Source organism: Adelges cooleyi, unplaced genomic scaffold (assembly GCF_023614345.1).
Source record: "Adelges cooleyi isolate 19-005CV unplaced genomic scaffold, UGA_ACOO_1.1 ACOO_flye_CR_arks_rails_tigmint_CR_PRNA_31, whole genome shotgun sequence".
NCBI classification, from domain to species: domain Eukaryota; kingdom Metazoa; phylum Arthropoda; class Insecta; order Hemiptera; family Adelgidae; genus Adelges; species Adelges cooleyi.
The window spans coordinates 236,134-258,823 of NW_026095981.1; the positions used below are offsets into that span (position 1 = coordinate 236,134).

At 31.2% G+C, this 22,690-nt stretch overlaps 1 protein-coding gene across 1 annotated transcript; it reads right to left on the minus strand.

Moving 5' to 3' along the window:
- Nucleotides 1–5,213: 5,213 nt before the first annotated feature.
- On the minus strand, nucleotides 5,214–7,152 carry LOC126839860 (prisilkin-39-like). Its single transcript, XM_050575280.1, has 2 exons — nucleotides 7,013–7,152; nucleotides 5,214–6,459 (listed from the first exon to the last, which is right to left on the minus strand). The coding sequence occupies exons 1-2, from the start codon at nucleotides 7,031–7,033 to the stop codon at nucleotides 5,575–5,577; spliced, it is 906 nt and encodes a 301-aa protein (XP_050431237.1). The 5' UTR covers nucleotides 7,034–7,152; the 3' UTR covers nucleotides 5,214–5,574.
- Nucleotides 7,153–22,690: the final 15,538 nt, after the last annotated feature.

Below are 22,690 nucleotides of genomic sequence, written 5' to 3' on the forward strand. Positions count from 1 at the left end.
TTTTTTAAGTGACTGTTATTTATGTTGAGATGTGGCTGCATTGCATACAAAAATTGTACAGCTAAAAAATTAATGAATTTCGAGTGTGGTCGTCTTGTTCCAGAGGTGTGCACGCCCCGTTATATTGAGCAATACCTGTAACTTAAAAATAAATTTGATTTTATTCAATGTACAATGTTACATTGTTACAATAAGTAATGAATATTTGTTGGTACTATGCTTTACAAAAACGCCCACGAACGATGATCTAACTGGTCAATACAGTTACTAACATTACAAGTAATCAAATTATTGGAGTATACGATTTAATAGTTATATTTTTGCTTTCTCGTCTAGTAAATTTGATTTACGAGTATATACATAATTAACTATATATTATCTTGATTAAGTCTACGGACAGTATAGGCATTACTATGCCGACAGTGGTAAGATAAAAAAAAAATAGATAGAACGTGCGTCACGATAGCACTTCTTGGTGGCCATTCGTGTATAATAATTAATAGGTAGTAGTACCGTGTCTCAATTTCTTGTACATAAGTTATATCACTTAACGTCCGAAAAGTGGTTGTAAACATAATTTTGAATAATACATAATGTATAAATATATCATTATTTTTGAAATTATAATTAGTCCATCAGTTATTATATAGATAAAATAGTGCCCGACTTATAATAAAATGTTAACGTTATGTAATTTGACATTTTCACCTCCCGGGTAACGACATAATTACATAGATAAAAAAAAAACCGTTAAGCGGTTAAATTAGGTTACCTAGACCAACAGCCACAAAAGCACAGATCATTTTTTAATGCAATCAATATTGTTGTAAATTCTATACCCGTCAACAAACGTTACAAAGGCTCATGTCCAATGAAAACGAATCTTACAGGATTGCACATAAACCCACCGGGAACAAAAAATAGCGATTTACATCTGAACTCTACGATTTAGGAATTTCATTATTATAACATTTGGGTTTTGATGATTTGACAAATCGAACGCAATATACTAATATCAAAAAACAAAGTGCTTCATCCATCTAAGTACTCGTGTGTCAGTTAACCATTTATCACCAACGCAAATAGTTTTATTATAAAATCGGCTTTCTCCTGTGATATTATTTAACAAATTAGGTATAACACACATTAAGTGACGTGATTAATGTGTTTAAACGCAAATGATGATTATTATATTATTACTGTTTCGGATGTATGTCGTAATCATTTTTTATTAGAACTGTCCAACACTAATCACGATTAAAAACTTAATTTATATCCTAAATCCTTGCGCGGCATTAAGACAAAAACATTATTAACGGTTGGCAATTTCAACTTTTAACAACTTTCGTTTTTATTTCTTCTTCATTTGAGTAATTACAGTAATATTCGGCCGGTGCCTACAAGTGCTATTCTCGTGTCTTTGTTAAAAAAATAAAAATGAGCCTTTATTCCGAATAAAATACCTCGAACCATAAACGCCTTTTTAAGCAGTCCACGACATTTGAGAGTTTCTTTCGGTTTGAAAAAAATATATAAACCACTCGACGCAGTAATTATGATTAGTTAAATATTTTTTCTCTTGGAATTACATTTTTTTTTTTTTTAGTCAATCCATTTTGATTCTGATTCTTTCCTCATATATTTAGTACTCTCAGTTAGTTTGATTTTATTGGAGGTTTTTTGAACATAGAAAATTTTGATTTTTGTCTTAAAGTATTTTAATAATTTTGAAGGTGATTTAAAAAAAACGAGTTAATTCAAGAAAATATACATTATTTTAGTTCTTGTTTCGAAACCGCGTTGTTATTATTGGTAAGTGAAGTCAGTTAAAATTTTTAACATATAAAATAGATGACTAATGTACGAACGACAACGTACGAATTCAAACTGACAGAGAAAAACAATAATTTAAGAGAAAATTAAACGTCTAGCATAATAGAACAATCGTGTGTTAAAAGATTAACACAATATAAAAGCCCTCAGAAGAGATTTCAATACCAATACATGCATTTATTATTCGGCTACTTTCTATTATTTCGGTATTAATGTGGGTATGCGAGGACTAGAGCATGACTTATACATACAAAGAATCGGGTATGCAAATGAAGAAAACAAATAAAATACACTCTATTAACAGACATATAATAATATAAATTACGCTTATTAATTTTTTAAAAATACACTCGATAATTACATGTGTTTAGTACACAACCTGTATCTTTTACACGTATGTTCATTAAATTTGAGAACAACAAAGTAAGCAACGTTTGCTAATTGGTTTTTACACCAAAAAAAACAGTACCAAATCTAACAGTTCATAAATGAACAGAAATGTTGATTATTTCTTGGGGTTTTTCAATAAGTTATTTCATTGGTCAAAATATACTAGTGTGATAACATTTGAATGAAATAGCAGTTTTTATTGTTATCGGCCTTTAACTGGTGTAACCCGTTAATATTTTATTTTATTGTTCAAGCAATTTATCTGTAGAAACGTTGTTAAATAACCTTTTCCGGAGTGGCGGTAATTTTGTACTTCAGTGACATAATAATCGACTGTTAATACTTCACTATCTATTCTGATCGGTAAACAACTGGCGAACGGGTTCGACGACCGGTAGGAATATGTTGAAAAGCGAATGAAAAAACAAACTTTTCAATAAATAATAAACGTAAAGCGACATCCAACTTATGTAATCTTATCACGAACAAAGAACGGATTCCGATAAAGATTCCTTTGTGTAGGTTTAAACTTAACTCCTGATTTTTTTAAATAAACAAACGAAGGTGTTCAAAACCGAATCAAACGGAGCGATTTCCTTTAAAAACAGAAATTTACAACAGTACAAACAAATATTATTTTAAAGAAAATAATTATTCTCTTATATTGTTGTAATAAAAATGTGTTTTTTTTATTTTTTTACTTTTATTAAGAAACAAAAACCTTACAAATAATTGTATAGTTTTTATTTCGGATTGTACTTACTCAATACTACATTTTACCTGCGGCATAACGCCTTATTTGGCCGAGATTGTGTAAGATTATCAGTATGCACGTTGACTACATTCGAAGGGCTATTTGTTCGAAAGTCGCGTGTTGGGAAAAAAAATTGTTAGACCAAAACCGTCGTATGTCATAAAAGTTTAAATCCATCAACGGTGGTAATAATTATCTAATAAATTATTTAGTTAACCGATGGGCGATACCAGGTCACCGCAAAGACGTTACTTTGTATTATTGGTTATGTGTCCCAAAGCCGATCCACGGAAACCATGAACAAAACGGCTTATTAAAAAAGCAAGCTCACGGACCACATTCTAATCTCTATTGGTAACAAATGCAAAAGTATTAAAAACCATACTGAAGAAGGAACAATTAAAAATCAATTAGTGACTGTTTTCTAACAAAAAAAAATTATTTAATCTCAAACAACGAAAAATGCCTGAATGCCTACAACTTGTCAAAAGTAAAAGAAATATTGTTAAAATAGTGGAGACTAATTGTTTGAACTATACCTGTAACCATAAGATTTTTTATCAGTTATTTGTCGTAAAGACCGTTAAAATAATAAAATCAAATGTATTAATCTACTTTAAAAAATAATTGTTTATACCTATACTTATTAGTTATTTTATATTAAAATATACAAATGGATAATAAGTAGTTATTTAAACAAATATATTTATACTAAAAAAATGAATATAATCATTCAAATAATAGGTATAGTATCAAATAAAAATGTGTTCACATATTATTAGATGTTCTAAATAATCATTTGTATTAAATAATTTATTACTTGAAACAGGACGTACCTAATAATGAATTTCGAACAAATATTATATGCTATGCTAAATAAAAAAAGTCCAGGTTCCCATTGGATGAATTTATTAAAAAATAGCCGTGTAAATATCAAAGTGAACGACTAACTAATCCGATTAACGTTTACGCGGTTCACGAAGGATGATCACTTTAGACGATCTGTTCAAAGTGATCCAAAATTGGACTGATCAATTTGTCACACTCGAATCGCCTTCGATGATTTTGACATTCTCGCAGTTCGTTTTTGGCGAACTCGTTTAAAGAAAACCTTGGCCTATAAGTTGCGTCAGATCCGATGTTGGTTCACCGAGACACCCAAGCAAATCCCGGTGGGCTTATTTAATACACATTTTACAGTTTTCATACTTATTTTATGATCGATCACGTTTTTTAAGGCTAAAAAAAACCCGTATTCAATTTTATTCGTGATACAAATAATAAAGAGGAATACATTTTTTGTGTAAAGTATGGGCTGCCTCCCACGAGCCGGGGCCCCGTGTACTTATTATGTATTTTTGGCGTCCTGTAAAATGTATAATATTTTCCCGGCAACACAAATGTTGGCCTATCCGCCTCTGGTGTAAACCAGATTTAAAAAAAAACACTACAGTGAATTATTAATGTGTTATGGATTTGGACGGCAACAGTATCACACCTATCTTCCGCATGTGCGCTCACCTGCGCTGCGGTGTCCGTGAAGGTCGCGCTTTTCAGACGCCGTCAAGGTCGGTGTAATTGAATGATCATATTTTCACTCTCTCGCTCGCCCCCGCCCGCAACCGCGGGTCACCGGCTGAGGTCATCCTCGGTGCCGCGCGGTGTGTGCTCACACCGGAGAAAGGCCGGTCGAATGCACGCGGCGATCGTGATGGGCGAAAGCGGTCGTATCTCTGTCTTCTTTTTTTTTTTAATATACATTTACATTATTTTTTTTTTTATGTATATTATTATTATTATTATTAGTACTTACCGGTGGATCGTGGGGCGACGGTTACGATTACCATCGTAACCGAACCGAACTCTGCTGTTACGCGTTTTTCCACCGGCGCGGGTGCATAATAATGATTGCCCGGCGAAAGTCAACGGGGGCATTCCGTTGAAATGTTAATGGCCGTCGTGGTCGTTTTTTTTTTTTTTTCGTGTACCATCGGAAAACGCAACGAAAAATATGTCAATTATTATTTTATCCGGGGCCAATAGTCGTCCCACAACGCCGCCGCCGCCGCCGCCGCCGTCGACAGGTGTACCTATCGCGTTGTGTGTATTTCGAAATTACTGAAATTGTTGTCGCATGGTTACCTAATGCACAATTTGTACGCGCGCAGCGGAACAGGACGGCGGTTTTCGACAAAAACAAACGGTCGGATTTTATGTTAAAAAACAAATAACTAAATAATAATAAAAATAATGGTCTTGTATTTTTCATCGTTATTATCATGACAACAATTTTTCTTAAAAATACGGTTTTTAAGCTTTAATAAATGACGATAATTTACATAGACTTTTTTTTTTTTTAATTGAGCTCGAGACTAATTAACATTTTATTTTTTAAATCAATCAATACAATATATCATAGTATTATAATATAGTTTACATGGATTATATTACAATTGGTTGGAGGAAGTGGAGAACGAGGGATGGGGAGGAAAAGGAGTTATCGCTTCGGGGGAGTTTTGGGACCGGAGAAAAGTAACAATCAACATTTTCCTGCGGTCGGCGAAGCGTGTGTATGTGCAACGGTTGGGCGTTGAAGTCTAGTACGATCCGCTGGAGCTGGGGGCGCCGTAGCTCGGCGATGGGCTGGCGCTGGGGGATCCGTAGCTGGACGACGGGATGGCGTTGGGGGATCCGTAGCTGGAGGACGGGCCGGAGCTGGGAGATCCGTAGCTGGAGGAAAGACCGGCTCCGATGGAGTCGCTGCCGCTGAATCCGCCGGCACCGCTGGCGCCGAACCCGGACGATCCGGAAGAGAAACCGGCACCGGAGCTACTGGCGCCGTATCCGGATTCCTTTTGGGTCTTGTACTTGATGAAGTACACTTCGGGTTTGGACGGCGCGGTCGGCGCCGCGGTCGGGATGGTGATCTGTGGCTGATCTTCGGGCCTCTTGACCAAAACGTAGATCAGAGTCTTCTCGGAGTCTTGTTGGATCTGTGGCAATTGCGGCACGGTCGGGGTCGGCGGGGTCGGGGCCTTGATGAAGATGATTTTGTAGTGCTTCTGCGGGGGAGCGACCGATTGGATCTGTTGGGGGGCGACGTATTCCTGTTCTGGGGGCGGCACGTGCACGTAGATGTGCTTTTGTACGACCGGGGCGACCGGCGCGTAGTTGTAACCGCTGGAGTAACCGCCGCCGCTACCGCCGCTGGAGTAACCGCCGCCGCTACCGCCGCTGGAGTATCCGCCGGAGCTACCGCCGCTGGAGTATCCGGAACTGGCACCGCTGGAGTATCCGGAACTTACCGGGGCGCTGGCGTAGCTGCTCGAGCCGCCGGAGAAACCGCCCGACGCGTAACCACCGCCGCCGGACGACGGGGCTCCATATGATGAGGATGGGGCTCCGAAAGAAGGAGATGGAGAGCTGTACGAGTATCCAGCATCGGGTCTAGCTAATGTCAAAGTCGCAAGCGACGCCAACATCTGAAAAGTGAGATTGGCCGTTTAACTCAATTCAAACTCAGAAATTATAAGACTACGTTCAAAATTGAAATTTGTTTGTCAAATAGTTCCATGAAACGAATTAATACGTGTAAGGTAAATTAAAATCTTACTATACTTTATATTGTTAGAAACAGTTATCACAGAGTGAGTAAGAAAAGTAATTTCGAAATGGCCATTACAAAGCCTGTTCAAAAATCAAAATTGCAATCCAGTAAGTCTTTTTTGAAACAAATTTGATTCTTAAAAAAAGTGTTATGTAAAAACGGATTACTTCAAAGACAAAATATTATACTTTTTTCAATTTCAGGCTACGTTTCACGTATAAATTATAAAAAAATATGTTCTCTGAATATCTATCAGATTAACACCACGCTTGAAAATTAAACAAAAAAACGAATTGCATGTTATAAAATTGTTTAACGTGTTCGGTGTCCGGCAAAATGTATAATGATTTTTTTTCTAATTCCGAGAAAGACTACTATTTTTTTATATTTTAAATAATATTTATGCATAAGATAACATTTGTACTTACAACAAGGCGTGTGCTCATCATTCTGGATATATTATGATCACAAACTTAACACAAAATTCACCACTAAAATATTATTATACCAAGTTGTTCACTCACGGTGGTGCGGTTAACTGATGATGAGCCAAAGTTGAACACGCTTCTTATAAACCTGGGAAACGGCTAACTTGGACGCTAGCAAAACATTCACTTTTTGTAAGACGTTTAGTAACATCAACTATCACTCTCCTTCTCATTTTTTCTTTCTTTCGTTTACCTTGTCACGGCGTGCGTCTTTGACCCTGTCGTCCGGTATTTTTGTTTTCTTTAATTTGTAGGAGCAGAGTAATTATTAAAAAAAACATACAAAAAATATAGCGATAAAGAATAAACCCCATTCACTATGAACGACTATATTGATTTCTTCTCCTTAAACGCGGCACAACGTTCTCCTCTGGATTCGAACAAGAAACCCATTAAAGTGAAAAATAACGCGATCCGTTTTGATCATTTTTAATAGACTTAGTTTTAATACAATCAAATAAATCCATTAGAAATATTAATTCCCTCGTATCAATGTGTGTTTCATCATATTGCTCAATTTTGTTAAATTACATAATATTATTATGGGTAAAAAAAAAATTGATATTTTAATATTTAAACTATAACTAACGATTGCACACAGTAATACTAAGAATACCTCTATTTTTATAATAAATACTTTGAATAACGTTAATTGTAATTCAAAAAAATGTTTTTCATCGTACAAATTCATAAGTCTACTTAATTCATGAATATTAAACATTACAAAAAAAAAATATGAGCAGGGTGTTTAATAATTTTGGAAACTATTGGTTTGAATACAGTAGAATCAAACGGTTTAAACATCAGCTGATATATTAGAAATAGGAACTTAAGACAGATTTGAAATACATTTAGCTAGATCTATGCAACCCATCGATACTGTTGATTTTTACAATTTATGTAAACAAAATATACATAGGTTTCAGCCAATTATTGAAATGTATTAAGATACTTGTTATGTGCAAATAATAACGAAGCAATAGTTGGACTTGTATGTTAAACTGACGGTTCGAATTTCGATGGCGTTTAAAACGATTTTGATATTTTCTGAGAAACATGCAGACAAATTTGATTACATTTCATACCGAAATAGCCGGAGAATGATTTTTTATAATACATTTCACAACGTTGTAATAAGACTTATTTCACATTTGAAATGTTTGAGAATTAAATTCAATCGCGTTGCTATAACTCGGTGTAACAAAACGGCGGGCGTGTGTCAAAGTTAACTAGCAAAATGCGAAATAATTCTTAAAACTTACATTTTTCGTTTGTTTCACAATTTATTAAAGTCAAAAACAACCGAACCGTTTAACATGATGTAACGTTTATTGAAAAATACAAAAAGTTACAACTCAACTCGAATTTATTTTATATTATGACACGCGTGTTAACGGATGAAGATTGATTACAAGTAATGATCTAATATGATTTATGTACAGTTAACCTGAAGATTTGTTTTAATTGGAAATTGCAACTAATATTTTGTTGAATCCTAATTATAATAACGGCGAAGAGATTTTTAAGCTTAATGATTTTTCCTAGATGTTCAGTCTCCTTAGTTACTTTTTTTTAATTTAAAACGCAGGAAAAAAGAACACTTAATAGTGTTATTTTTCTCTAAATTATTTATGACAAATCATCTAGTACTTACGGTTCTTTGAACATAATTATAGTTTGTATTTTTTTTTTTAATTTAATTCCGGTTGAAACTTTAAAAATATTTTCATTATTTTGATAATATTAATAAAAGTATATTAGAAATGTATACTTAATTTTCAATGTTTTCGTCAAAATCAAATTATTTTCTTAACTGTAAATTAAAATTAATTAAAAATTTACAGAAATTACGTGCGGTTTAATACATTTTTTCAAAAGTATCTTTTTTTTTTAATAATCTGCTTGTATCACAAGAATAAGAAAGGGTACTGTGGGCAATTGAATAATAAAACCTGTTTTGTTTTAGCACAGTTTCCCATTGCGCTATGGTGTGAGATAATATTATAGTATAACCAACTCATACATTTATTTCTTCAGTTGATTGTCAAGAGTTGTTGCGGTGCGAATTTTAATGTGAGAACTGCGAATCTATCTAATAAATTTCTTATAAATTGCAAGTTCGTTCTTAAGCGTATTTTTTCAAAAGTCTTTAAGTAGCCTATAAATTAAAAAAGTTAAACACTAGTTATGGTTTTGCAAGTACATCCAACAATGTATGATACACAGGGTGATTCGTTAAGGATACTACACTCAATATCTTTTAATATAATTGCAATTTTGTAGTTTATTAATTTTAAAAACATTTTTGTTAATTTGCATAATGTTATAAAATTAATAAACACTTTTTAGTATTTTTCAGAGCTCTATAAACTTTTAAAACTCAATTTTAAAGTGTCTCCAAAAATAAAAAATAAAAACCATAAAATTGTAATTATTTTGTCAGAAAAAAAATTTGTTATCCGTATTGAGTAACCCTTTACATCAAACTGTATTCAATACATAAGCTCAAGAACTTAGGGCCAAATTATTTCTACTTTAGTGTACGTCCAATGATACTAATTTTGGAACGCTACAAAATATTGTAAACTGATCAAGTTAACACTCGTCTCAGGTATTGTTAAAATGCGACTTAAGAATTTTTTAGTAGTTATTCAGATACCATCCAGTTAACTGTTAATTAAGTGCAACGTATCTATTCTTTGTTAACAGAATATAGTTTTTTTTTTTAATTAAACCGAATCACAATCTCATCACGAAATTATTCAACACATATCGAATGTTACATATGAGTGTTTTTTGTCGAATCCAAAGTTATACGCTTAAAGGCATCAAAACAACAGCTCCACTAAACCATATAATAACCTCAAATACCATGCAACATCGTTTTATTTTTATTTTTTTATGCCTCAAACACGTATGTGTAATGTTTTATTACCAGAAGTTAAACAACCATATTATGCTCTTTCTCGTTTACGACAGCGACCCAACTAATCCACTGTGCACGTGGGTCGCATTTACGAACCAAATAATAATAATAATAATATGATATAAATTTATATTTAAAACGTATTCATATTCCGTCATTAAAAAAAAAAAGCCTAGTACACCATATAAATAATAAATGACACGTACCGTGTTATGAAATTGAAGCAGTAAACTAGTAAGTCATATTATTATGTTTTAGTGTTAAATACGATTTAGGTAATAAAAAAACTCTCTGTAGAAATGTCCAATTTAAAGAAGGCTATTGGATAATCTATTTTATTTTCTACTAATAAGACGAACTAAATGCGTTATAATATATTTTATTAAGTAAAAGTTCCCATAAAAAAAAAAACGATCACAATTTACATAAACCATACTCTTTCAGTAAATTGTTCAACCTTTGATATCATTTGATCAATTGAGTTCGCATAATATAAGCTTTTAGAATTAACGCTAACAACGATTTCATTCATATAAATTTATCAGTTTAGTAAAATCGATTGTTTTCAATACAACTTAAGCCATTTTGACATATAGACAGAAATATATTAGCCTCGCCTAGTAGATAATATTATATTTTATGTGTTTGGAATTCTGCACTTTTACTATTGGTATCTTGTCGCAAATATAGAAGGGGGCGGGAATATGCTGACTCTTTAAAAACTCAAGGTTAAAAATTTAAATCGTTACTTGAGGCTATGCCTGATATTTTCTAAGAGCCTGAAGTAATTAAGGAAGATTTGAACTTCTCTAGCCCCCTCTAGTTTTGCTAATGGTAAGTGTCCATCATAAAATGCATTTATAGGTTAGGTTTTATTTATATTATTTAGGATATATTTATGACTTTGTTAAGGATTTCATGGATTAAAATATTAATTTGACAATTTTCAATAATCGGATGGAAAATAATTAAATTTAATATAGTTATTTATTAAATATCGCAAATCTTAAAGTTAAATACAGTACCAAAAATAAAATTAATCTCAGTAGTTTAAAAGTTGATTGTTCTTATGTTAAAGTTGTTTCTTTCTACTTATAAAATATATGATTTCCTGCGTTCTTGAGTCATGAAAACTAATTGGTGTCTATGTAAATTTAGTTATTTAATTAAATAATTTTAAATATAATTTGACATACAATAGTAAAAACTATAATTATAAATCAAAAACTTTTCAATATCATTACTCATCAGTGGAATAAATGATGAATAAGTAAATTAATATAGAGTGAAATAGTTAAAACGATGTCAATTACAACGCAACGTAATTTATATGTTTAAACGTGTATATATATATATATAGTAAAATAGAAATTCGAATGGCTTGTATAAATATTTGTTTTGCTTTTATTCATCATTACAAAAAAAGTTTAAAAGTAATTCAACCGGACACGAATATGTGAAAGGCAGTTCAGCTCAAGAGAATACAATTTTAAAAATTATAATAGTAAACATGTAGAATGATTTATTGTTACAACAAAACAACTACACATACTTTGCAAGTAATAAAAATAATATAATATCAGTCAAAAATTAAATGATACTTGACAGATATAATGTAACTGTCTCTTTAATCTCTCTGTGTTTATAATATAAATTTCTGGTAAGACTTTAGAATTGTAGACTTATTATTGCGATTGAAAATAAATGCTCAAAATATCTAGTTTTTTTGCTATTAAATTACTTTTAATTATTTTCTAATATTAATTTAATTAAAATCTTACAAGAGTAATCCTATACTTAATTTTACGTACAAGATGGTTTTATTAAGTTTAATTTTGTAATAAATGTACTATTTTTTTTTATTTTACTAATTGTTTTTTTATTAATTGATAACAACGTAAGTCCTGTAGATTTAAAGCCAAGGGCGCCCGCAGGTGAAAATTCAGTGGGGGGGGGGGCGCCTATGAATTTGTAATAGATTTTACAAATTTGGGTTATTGGATATACATTTTTTAAACCACACTTGACCAAACACACTTGTATCGGAAGAAGTTAAGAATAAGACTTCGAATAGTGTATTATTTTGTATGGACGAAATTTAAGCTCGTCTTAGTGCGCTCTTCTTGCTACACATTTTCTTAAACGGATGTGTTGAAACAAAACATTTTTAAATCTATAAAAAATATAATATTATAAAAAAATACAATACATTACGAGATCGAGGATGGCATAATGGTTGGTTCGGGATACTTGCTTCTAATGTATTGTGACGTCACTGTAGTTTAGCCGTCGGTAGAAGTGCCCTAGGAATAATCATAATTATCGTCTTACGACGCAGAATCATCGGTAAAAAAATATCGCATCATGTGCTTTGCAATAATAGTAAGATTTAACAATAGTATAACATCTATGCTACTTCGCGATGATCGTCCGGATGGGAGAGAAACCGGTAATAAACTCAAAAGCAAGTAAAAAAAAAAAAAAAAACATTTGATCTGCAATTGTTATATTATTTATATATACATACGATTTGAACGAATCATTGTGATTTCAAACGGTATACGTTGCCATAAATTATAGTGACGGGCAAAGGGTGAAAGCTTTGTGGAATACATAAGTACAATGCATACTATACAAGTAGGTAGGTACCGAATACGTGAATTGGGCAAAGCTGCGTTAAGTTAAGACGTATGAACATATACATACATAGATAGATATAATAGGTATTATACTAGAATAATTATTTTAGTGTAAAAGCCGTTTTCGGCTGCAAACTCGACGCTAGGGACACGTAACCGGTGTTTGAATATCGTACGGTTTGTGAACAATATTGTGTTTATTGCCTACCTAGCTGCCTTATCTGAGAATCAACATACTATTTATTGTTATAGACACACCAGATGACGTCATGTGCTGTACTTAAACTTTTACACTGTACACAGCACACTACAGGTAATCCGAAATCGGTCCTACGTGACTCGAATGTCTCCTCGAAACTAATGTATCATTTAATATATGATATTGTGTCTAATGTGCTTCTGGCCGAACATCAAGCCGACCAAACGTCGCAATCAATCATGCCAGTGCTAATGACCTTCACCTTCGTATGTATTACCCGTGTACACATTATTACAGTTTGTGCTTTTATACATGTGCATTGTGCACACAATAATAATATAGTATATAATATCTCACGGCGGAAAGTAAATAATCGTTAAACGTTTTTCATCGATTCACGCACGTTTCGAAAACAATTATATTGCATAATAAAATATAACGACACCATTGCTACATATGGCGATTACGCGAAGGGATTATGTCCTCCATTAGGCGAGTGTGAGACATCTCAAGAAATCTTGTGTACCACACGATACAAGCATACTGTTTCCTAGTATGTTTTTTAATTCCCGCCGGAGAAAGTCATAATTATTAGTGAAATGGGATAGTATACCACCTTACCGATTTTTTTTTTACGTTAATCTTCATTACTAACGATTCGGTTTTAAAATACCAACTATATTAATGTGTTACTATATATATATCCTATCCTCGAAAACCTGAATGCAATCAAGTGATATGCAGTTTATATTATGACACTTTGAATAAAATATTTTAATTGACTAACAATCGTTTTTGTTTTTCACAATCTAAGAGGCATTTTTCGATGCTACACTATTTTGTTTGTATTTTCAGATTTAACATGTGTATCATATTTTTAGCTACGACGCGCAGCCGAGAAGATATTGTTTGAAGTGTTTTTTATATTAACATTTTTTTTTTTGCATATTGACTCTGAACGCACTATAATATTGTCTAAGGCGCTGAACCGATTTCTTCATGACCAAAGCTCAATGGATCAGAATTCGTACTTAAAAGTTACTTTATTAGACCTAACATTTATAAAGTTCACACCTTACATTTGAAAATCGAGAAAAACACCCAAAAAATATACATAATTTTTTTTTACTTAAAGTTGCGGCACGCTATACATTTTCTAAAAGAAGTCAAATTACTTCCAAATTTGTGTGATATATTCTTTAGCTATAGTACTAACGAAATACGTCAACAAACCAATAAAATATCAAAAAACCCTACGGCCTTAGCCTCAGGAGGGGTAGTAATTTTTTATTTATTTCGTTTTTTGGGTGTAGTTATAGACTTTTTCTAGGGCGTAAGGACTGAAAATTAAACTAAAAGTAGATCATCCTAAAAATGATAAGATCTTAATATGTTCAATTTTTTCAAAAAACAGTTGTCAAACATTTTTTTTTTTGAAATACCAAAATAATTACAATTTAACCGTAGTAAATTTCTATATTGTGAGTGAATCAACAGTCAACGGGTATCTGAAAAACATTTTTATTATAATGTTAATTGCGATGTACGGATAATAACGGCAACAATTTATTATAGGCCGACAATCAACCATGCCAGAATCATATTCACCCACAGGTCCGCGAATTATGGGGCAAGTATCAAAAAATAAAATATTATAAAACGTTAGTATTTATTCCTTGTAAGTTGTAACTCATACAATAATTATACTAACATATTTAAAAATCGTGTCATGAGAGACTAAATCACTGATGACATAATACTTTATTATGATATACTCTAGAGTATCTTTTTTTAAACAAAACTCTAAGTTTGTTCAATTTCATATTACCTGTCTTAATTCCGGTTTATGTAATATATATGGCTACCGTGTAATAGCAGCGTCAATCGTCCGTAATAATTCGTAAACAATATTTGTATTATCTGATTTGTGATTTTATTTCTTTACGAAAACAGAGACATGATGGGAAAGCCGGATTAATAATGTTAAAACCATGCGTTTTCAAATAAATAATATGATGTATACATTATGTGAAATTTTAGAGACGTCGGTGAACCAATTACTAAAAGTGAAGCACTATCATTGTTAAAAGAAGTTGAAAGTTTTTAATTTTAATTAAGTCTGATTATTTAGTTTGAAATACTCATAGAAGTAAATATTGTAAGTAAAAACTGTATGCAGTATGCAGTTGGATGTTTTAACTAACATGCTAAAAGGACTTATTGCATTCCTTGAAAAATGTAGAGAATTGAAACTTCTAAACACCGGGCAATTATTTCTATTGAGGTTGAACCTAAATTCAAAGAAGTTCATTTCAAAAAAAAAAAACAAGTTTTAATTATGAAAGCACAGATGAATTCCCTCAAGGTTCACAGTAAAATGTTCGCACTCGATATTTTCTAGTTACTTTGGATTCAGCGATACTATCAATGTCGAAGCGATTTAACCGAATAAATCATTTTAATCTAAATTTGGTATATACGATGTGAGCAAGTTAAAAACTATACCTGACCAGGAAATTCGAAAACATTGTCAAGACTACCCATTTACAAAATTACAATTTTAAGCACTTTTTTGCCTTTACAATGTTTTTATCGATTTTTAATGTTTCTACAGATTCGCATCGAAGCGAAGTGATGTGACCACTATCAATTATAATAATTCCTTTAGACATGTGACCTCCCCCGCCCCACTATGCTCGGACGCCACTGTACTGGTTTTTTTTTATCTTTATTAATTTAAGTCACTCGACATCAATGTACTACACATGCACGCTGTATGATGTACATTATTAATTTGTTATTCGCTATTTATCGTAGTATTATCGGTTTAAGACTTGAATACAGTCTTAAAGATCAAAAGACACAATCACGACCATCACGGCAGGTGGTCATCACAGCTGATCGTAGCCTCTTCGTGATCACTGATCACCTTTTCTTATGGTCACTTAGTTGACGTATCTATCATCAGGTTATGTCAGATCTCAAACAACGAGTTCGGAAGCAGACTTCAATCAATGTCTGTTGGCCGCAACACGCCTAAAGACTATTTAATATAATAACATAGTAGTTATTAGCCAGTCAATATATTTTTATATTCTAGAGCGCCTCTAGACAGTTAACAATTACTGTCAGTAATTTTAATAAGGTATTGGGATTTTTGTGACTGGACTGTGACTTGAGCTAGGCCATTACCAGTATAATAGTTAATTAACAGTGATACAGTTTGATTTATTTTAGGTAGAGAATTTTTTTTTATTTTTATATTTTATTTTGGTGCTCTAATCTGCGGCCTTTTTCTGTTCGGGGTAATTTATGTTAATGCGATATATTAAACAACAGAGAAGACTTCTGTTCGTTTGCCATTATATAGGCGTGCTAAAGTTGAGAGCAGTAGATCCTAACAGTTTGTTCGCACCTACAATTGCATACGGATGGAATAAAGACAGAAAAAATAATGTTGCCGTCGATTTTTATTTTTTTTATATAGTATAATCGGTTATAATTATAACTATAAAGATTCTAAATGTTGAAAAATACCCGATCTATTCAAAGCGTTATAACATTTCCTATGCCATAAAATGAAGTGATCAGAAAATGTATGACATGAATGATATTGTTTTTTTTTTTTTGGATTATTAAGCTTACACAGTATAAAACTTTCATCCCCGCGATAGTATGAACGAAAAATACTAGACATATTATTATAACCTCTCAATTATTTAGTCATTGCTGCTGTACAACGCTGTCACTGTACGGTCATCGGATAATATATATTTTTTTTTACAATATTTTCGTCATGTACAGTTAATAATTTACCCGTATGAAACGTTTAAGAGCCCAGTATTAATAGTCCTACTATATCATCTTCATACGTCGAGGTCGAGTTTTATTACGCAATGGAAATGGTTTTTATTTTCGATTTTATAACTGGTGGCTGTATACCAAATCAGTTTATGGTCACAAAATAAGTTGTATAATGTGAACGTATTGCTTTTGGATTATGAAATATGCATTTATCTATCCAAACGAACCTGCAAAACAAGACAATAATTAGGCAGTAAAACATCATTAATACCACTAACGTACGCTGGTTGCTGGTTAAAATGTTTTTCGCATGGAAATAGTTGTGAACATCAATAGTGTGTAAAACTAGGTATGTCCGTAGTAACCATGTATTTTGTAACTATATTGCGGAATTTATTTTTTGAAATTATTTGATTTACTACCGTTGTTGACTTATAATAATAATATTACAAGGAGAAATACTATTTTAAAATATAGATAACGTTTCAAAGGTGTTTTTGAGTATATTGCATGTAAATAAAACAATAACCCATTTTTTTAAAAACTGTGTAAATATGTAGTTATTTTTTTTTTAACTTACCCAAATCTTCAATGCCACCGTTGGCTGCCGTGCGTTTTTTTCTTGATACTTAACATAAATCACAAACAACCTTATTTTCTCCTCGGAATAATTATCATCTCAACCTTGTTGTGAACATATTTAGACGTGTATTGCGAATATCAATCAATAACGAGCATAAAATTCATAGGTTACTCTTACTTAGATCATCACTAGTCGTACGAACAAAAAAATGCAATTTATTTTCGCTGTGCGTTATACATGACATCACTATCAATAATAGCCATATTTCATAGTCAGAATGTAGTCAACCACCGAAGAGCAATGAAAATAAAATACTATCAGGTTTTATATTTATCATACTTCGAGAAACTCCGATAAATTTTTAATATATTACATTCATTTAAATTCATTAATAAAATACGGATGATGTTTCTACTTACTGACTCAACATGAATCTAGGTAGATGTAAATGTATATATGTATGCGCAAAAAAACAGTAAGACAGATTTGAAAATATTATGTAATTAATTTAAAAGTTAGATTTTTGTATAAATAGGTACGTAGAAAGAGTTAACTAATTAATTAATTACTCCAGTAATTTAATAAAATGTATTATATAGTACTCCATAAATTCTAATAAGGAAAAGTTGAGAATTAAAAACAAAATGATTTACAGCCGGATGCAGTCAGAAAAAATATATTTTAAAAGGCTGTTGTTATGTCCGTTACCGTCGTGATGTTAAGAATTTTACTCGTTTGAATTAAATTAAGATAAAGGGAAGATTTCTCGAATAATTAAAACACCCTCCTAAAGTATAATATTAATCGTGTCTCACTTGTCTAACGATGGCGAAATCTTTTAGCCATAAGCAGAAGCAGCCTGAATCCCTAGTGTTGAGAATTTTGAAAATTCTATACCCAAATGCTTAAAACATATATTTTTAATTTTTCACTATCCTATTTTACAGAATTATGATTATGGAATTATTGAAATAAAAGAAATCTTTGAATTTTCCCAACTCTGTAGTTTTTCTAAGGTACATATTTTGAGATGCATGCTAACCTAGACTAATGTACAAAAATAAATAAGAAAACTAGAAATGTTGTAAACTACAAAGTTTTATCACGATTTTATTTTAATACAAAATGCATTATACTTTAAAATTCGTATAGTACAAGGCATCGGGGAATTTTTTTTGTCAGGCTTTAAAGGCATCGCTATAACGCTATACCTAATACAGGTACAAAATCTTTCCAAGCTCAACCAATCAACATAGAATATCGACTAGAGAGAAAAATAAGATAATAAAGGTAGTAAAAACAATTCATACAACTCCAGGGATTCAGCTAATTCGTGAGAACATATTGTTAACTGTAATGTTATTATAGTTAAAAACGCGTTGGACTAAGTAAATTCAATGTTATAAGTAATTTACCACGAAAAACAGAAAAACTCATATAGTTAAAACATCTTCTTGTCAAATGAAAACTAAATAAATACATAAATTCTACAGCTCATTTTCTTTCATAAGCAAAATAACATATTTTATGGATCATTGTTGAACGACGAAGAGTTGTTTTGAAGGACATTATGCTATGAAATACTTATTTTTGTTTCACCTCGTAGCCAGGAAATGTGTTCCAAATAAATAACGCTTATGCAATGCAAATTCGAGGGATCAATTTCTAAGTATAGGCAATAGGTTTGAGTAGTTGTTTTTAATTAAAAAACCAGTTTTCACACTTTAAAAAACTGTAAACAGTTTTACAAAATTTTGTTTTTTGATTTATTGCCGATATTTGGACTTGTATTCAATAGACTTGATTATTATTATTTATCGTTTTTCACAACTGCGGATTATGAATTAAGTCCCAATCCTACCTAATCCGTTATTTATCACATTTTTGTGATTTCGAGAAAAATTGTTAGTCCATTTGTCTATAGTTAGATAGAGTAAATAAATGTGACAAATGCAATTGGAATCAATTAAAGAATTAACTCTAAATACATTTAAAATAAATTTAATATTTATATTTTATAATTAATTTATAATACTTAATAACATATATATTTATAGTTGTGTGATAGTAATACTTTTAAAGTTAAATAAAATAAAATTTTATTATTTCAATCAAAATATTGCATTTACATTTAATTGTCATATTAACGTCTATCAATCATCCAAATCCTCTTTTCGCTTAATTAAGTTGTTTACATTTCCAGTAATCCTCCAAAGAAAACATCATATAAAAGAAGTTTGTACAGAAATCTAAATCCAAAATTTAAATGAGTAAAAAAAAATCTTATAATAATTAACAAAAAATAATTCTGTCAGGGTGGTTTCATTTAATCTGCATTTCATGTTGCATACATTTAAAACAAACAAAATCAACCAACAGCTAATGGTCATAGTAGCCAAAGCTTGGGGGAAAAAATTAAAACAATATGCCATTATAACTATTAAAAAAATATAATATATTTTAATATTAAATTTTATATTATAGTAATAAATGTAAAAGAAAAAAAAAGAATTTCAAAAACAAAACATTTAATCGCTTACAATTATCTAATTTAATCCTAAACAGTACACTACTTACACTGGCATTCAAATTATTAAAAATTAGTTGTTCATGTTTGTAAAAAATTGTTTTAAAAATATTTTTAATTAACGCATTTTCTGAACTAGAGGAAACGAAGTCTCAATATTATAAATAAAAAAGGTTAAAAACCAAACTTTACTAATATATATAATTATATGAACACTGTCGATAGGAATTTTCATCTGCATGTCCGATTATAAATTGCACAGAAGAAATGTCTACAAATTTTGACCTGATCTCATCGGTATCCAAATTTAGAGAATTCAATAAAAATTAAACCCTCCCCTGTTTCATTTATAATTTTGGTAGAAATCTGAGACTAGATTCATAATCAGCGAAAAAATTTTTTAAAAAAAAGATGTATTTTTGATACTTGTTCAAAAATAGCGTTGTACAGTATCGCTATTGGTTTTCGCGAAATAATTTCAAATTTGTACACTTAAGAACGTTATTAAACTCAATAATTGTAATTTACATGCACATAATAAATTGGAAATTACTACACCTAATAGAAAAATAATGGTTTTATTCCCCAGTGGTACTTTTCTTATATTGTGTTTGGAATAATCTTGCAGTAAAACGATACTTGAGTTATTTCAAATGATAATGTGGGCTGTAGTAAAATACTTTAAGTACCTTTCTTATGTACCACGTGCATGGTTACACGATTTACAAAACCATTTGATTGGCTAATAAATAATAATGCACATAGATCCGGTTAACCAACGATAAGGGGTACACTATTTGTTTTAACATACACAAGAATGTATCAGTAGATTAAATTAAAAATGAAAACTTTTTTAGCATCTATCAATTAACATATAAAGCAGCAAGCTCGGTTTTGTACTTTAATTTGTTTATCTAAAAAATTAGATCAGTACAAATCGAAGCCTTGGAAACATACCAAATTTCTAACTTATATTCCAAAAAAAATTAACCGATTTGTAATTAGTTAAACCTTATATTTATGTATTTCTTTGACCGTACTATGCCCAGTATAATATAATATTTTGTTTTATGAACTCGAAATAAAGACACATAACAATTACTCATATCTCATAACGTACAGTGTATTCAAATATATTTCCCATAAAGTTATATGACCTTAACATCCGTATGGACGTTACACTTTCACTGGCTGATTTAAATACAATACAACATCACTGCCGCTTAAAACAATTTCAACTACTAATCACTTCAATAGGAAATAATAAAAGGTAACAATTATATACATTTATGTTTCCGCGTGAGAGAAAAAAATTTGTCCGATACGGAATAACACTTACTTGAATTTAAGTACGATATTATTAGGGAAAAGGATGTACACTATTGTTGGTAACAAGTGAAAAGTTAATTTACATTGTCTATTCCAAGTGTATGTAATCGAAGAAATAATATTACTATCGCTTAGCAGTTAGCTCACAAAAATGCAACACCACCATATAGAACCGCAAGACAAGAGGAATTTATTGTGACAACATTTTGTTATCGTTTAAACCGCACAAGTTATGAAAACCGGTTGTATTGTCAATGTATACAAATTACGGAATACCGAATATAGCTAGAAAATCATGTTATTTACTACAGAAAACATTGATATTGACATTATTGGCGTCCCATAATGTTATTGCCTAAATAGTATAAGAAGATTTTGCTGATACAAAATAATCATTAACGTTATTGACCACCAGACATTGACAGTAGTATTGACCTAATATTTTACTGCAAATATACATAAGACTGTTTTAGCTTCGATGCCTAACTGAGATCTGTTTTTTGTGTCTGGACCAAATGTGTAAAAAGTTCACCCCTTACCCTTCAAAGTCGAGAATAACACCCAAAAAATGCGCATTAATATTTTTCTACTTAAATTTACGGGTGCTACAACTTTTTTAAAATAGTCAAATTACTTCCAAACTTGTGTTAGATATTCTTTAACTATAATAACCCTTACCCCTGTGAGGGGTAGAAACTTTTTCTTATTTAACTTTTTTAGGTGTAGCGTGGTCTAAAAATAAGACTGAAGGTAGATCTAGGGTGGGGTTTTAACTTACAGGGTTATTCATTAAGGATAAGACAATCATATTTTCTTATAATAATAAGTAATAACTACATTATATTTTACAATATTATAAAAACACTAAATTTTAGAATTTTTCAGAGTTTTTCAACTTTCAAAACTTAAATGATCACGTATATTAAATTTAATTAAAATTAAAAATTAAGAAAAATGTTCTGAAAAAATTAATTGGTCGATGACCAGCTTTTCGCTATTACTTTTAAATAGTTATTATAGTTTAAAATTTATGTCGAGTGGAAGGGTAGAGTGTAGTTTTATTTTTATTTGCACACATTACTCCATCTTTTGTCCTAAATTTTAAACATTAATACTTAAACCAATTATCCAAAACTAGTTATCGACCAGTCTACATTTTTAGCAAATTGTTCTCAATTTAAAAAGTTAATTAAATATATACGTTTATTTATTTACTAGGGAAGACAGACGATCAACCCTAATCGTATCCACCCTAATACTAAAAATACAATTTTAACACATTTTTGCTATCACAATGACTATATCGATAATTAACATTCCTGGCATCAAAATATTCGCATCGAAGCGTTAATTTGAAAGCGATCTTATCGCTTTCAGTTATTTATTTATAATATCAATTTTTCCCTTTCTACAGGCAGTTATTCGCATGATCTCGTCGAAGCATCTGCTTTAATGTGATTTTACGACTTTCGGTATTATGATAATTCCTGAAATCCTACGACCTCCCCGACCCCGCTGTGTTGGATTTTTATTTTTCCCAATCGTGTGCAAAATGCAAATTGAGTTTGCATGTTAACAGTATCATGTGCTGTGACCAGTCGTCTCGTCGGC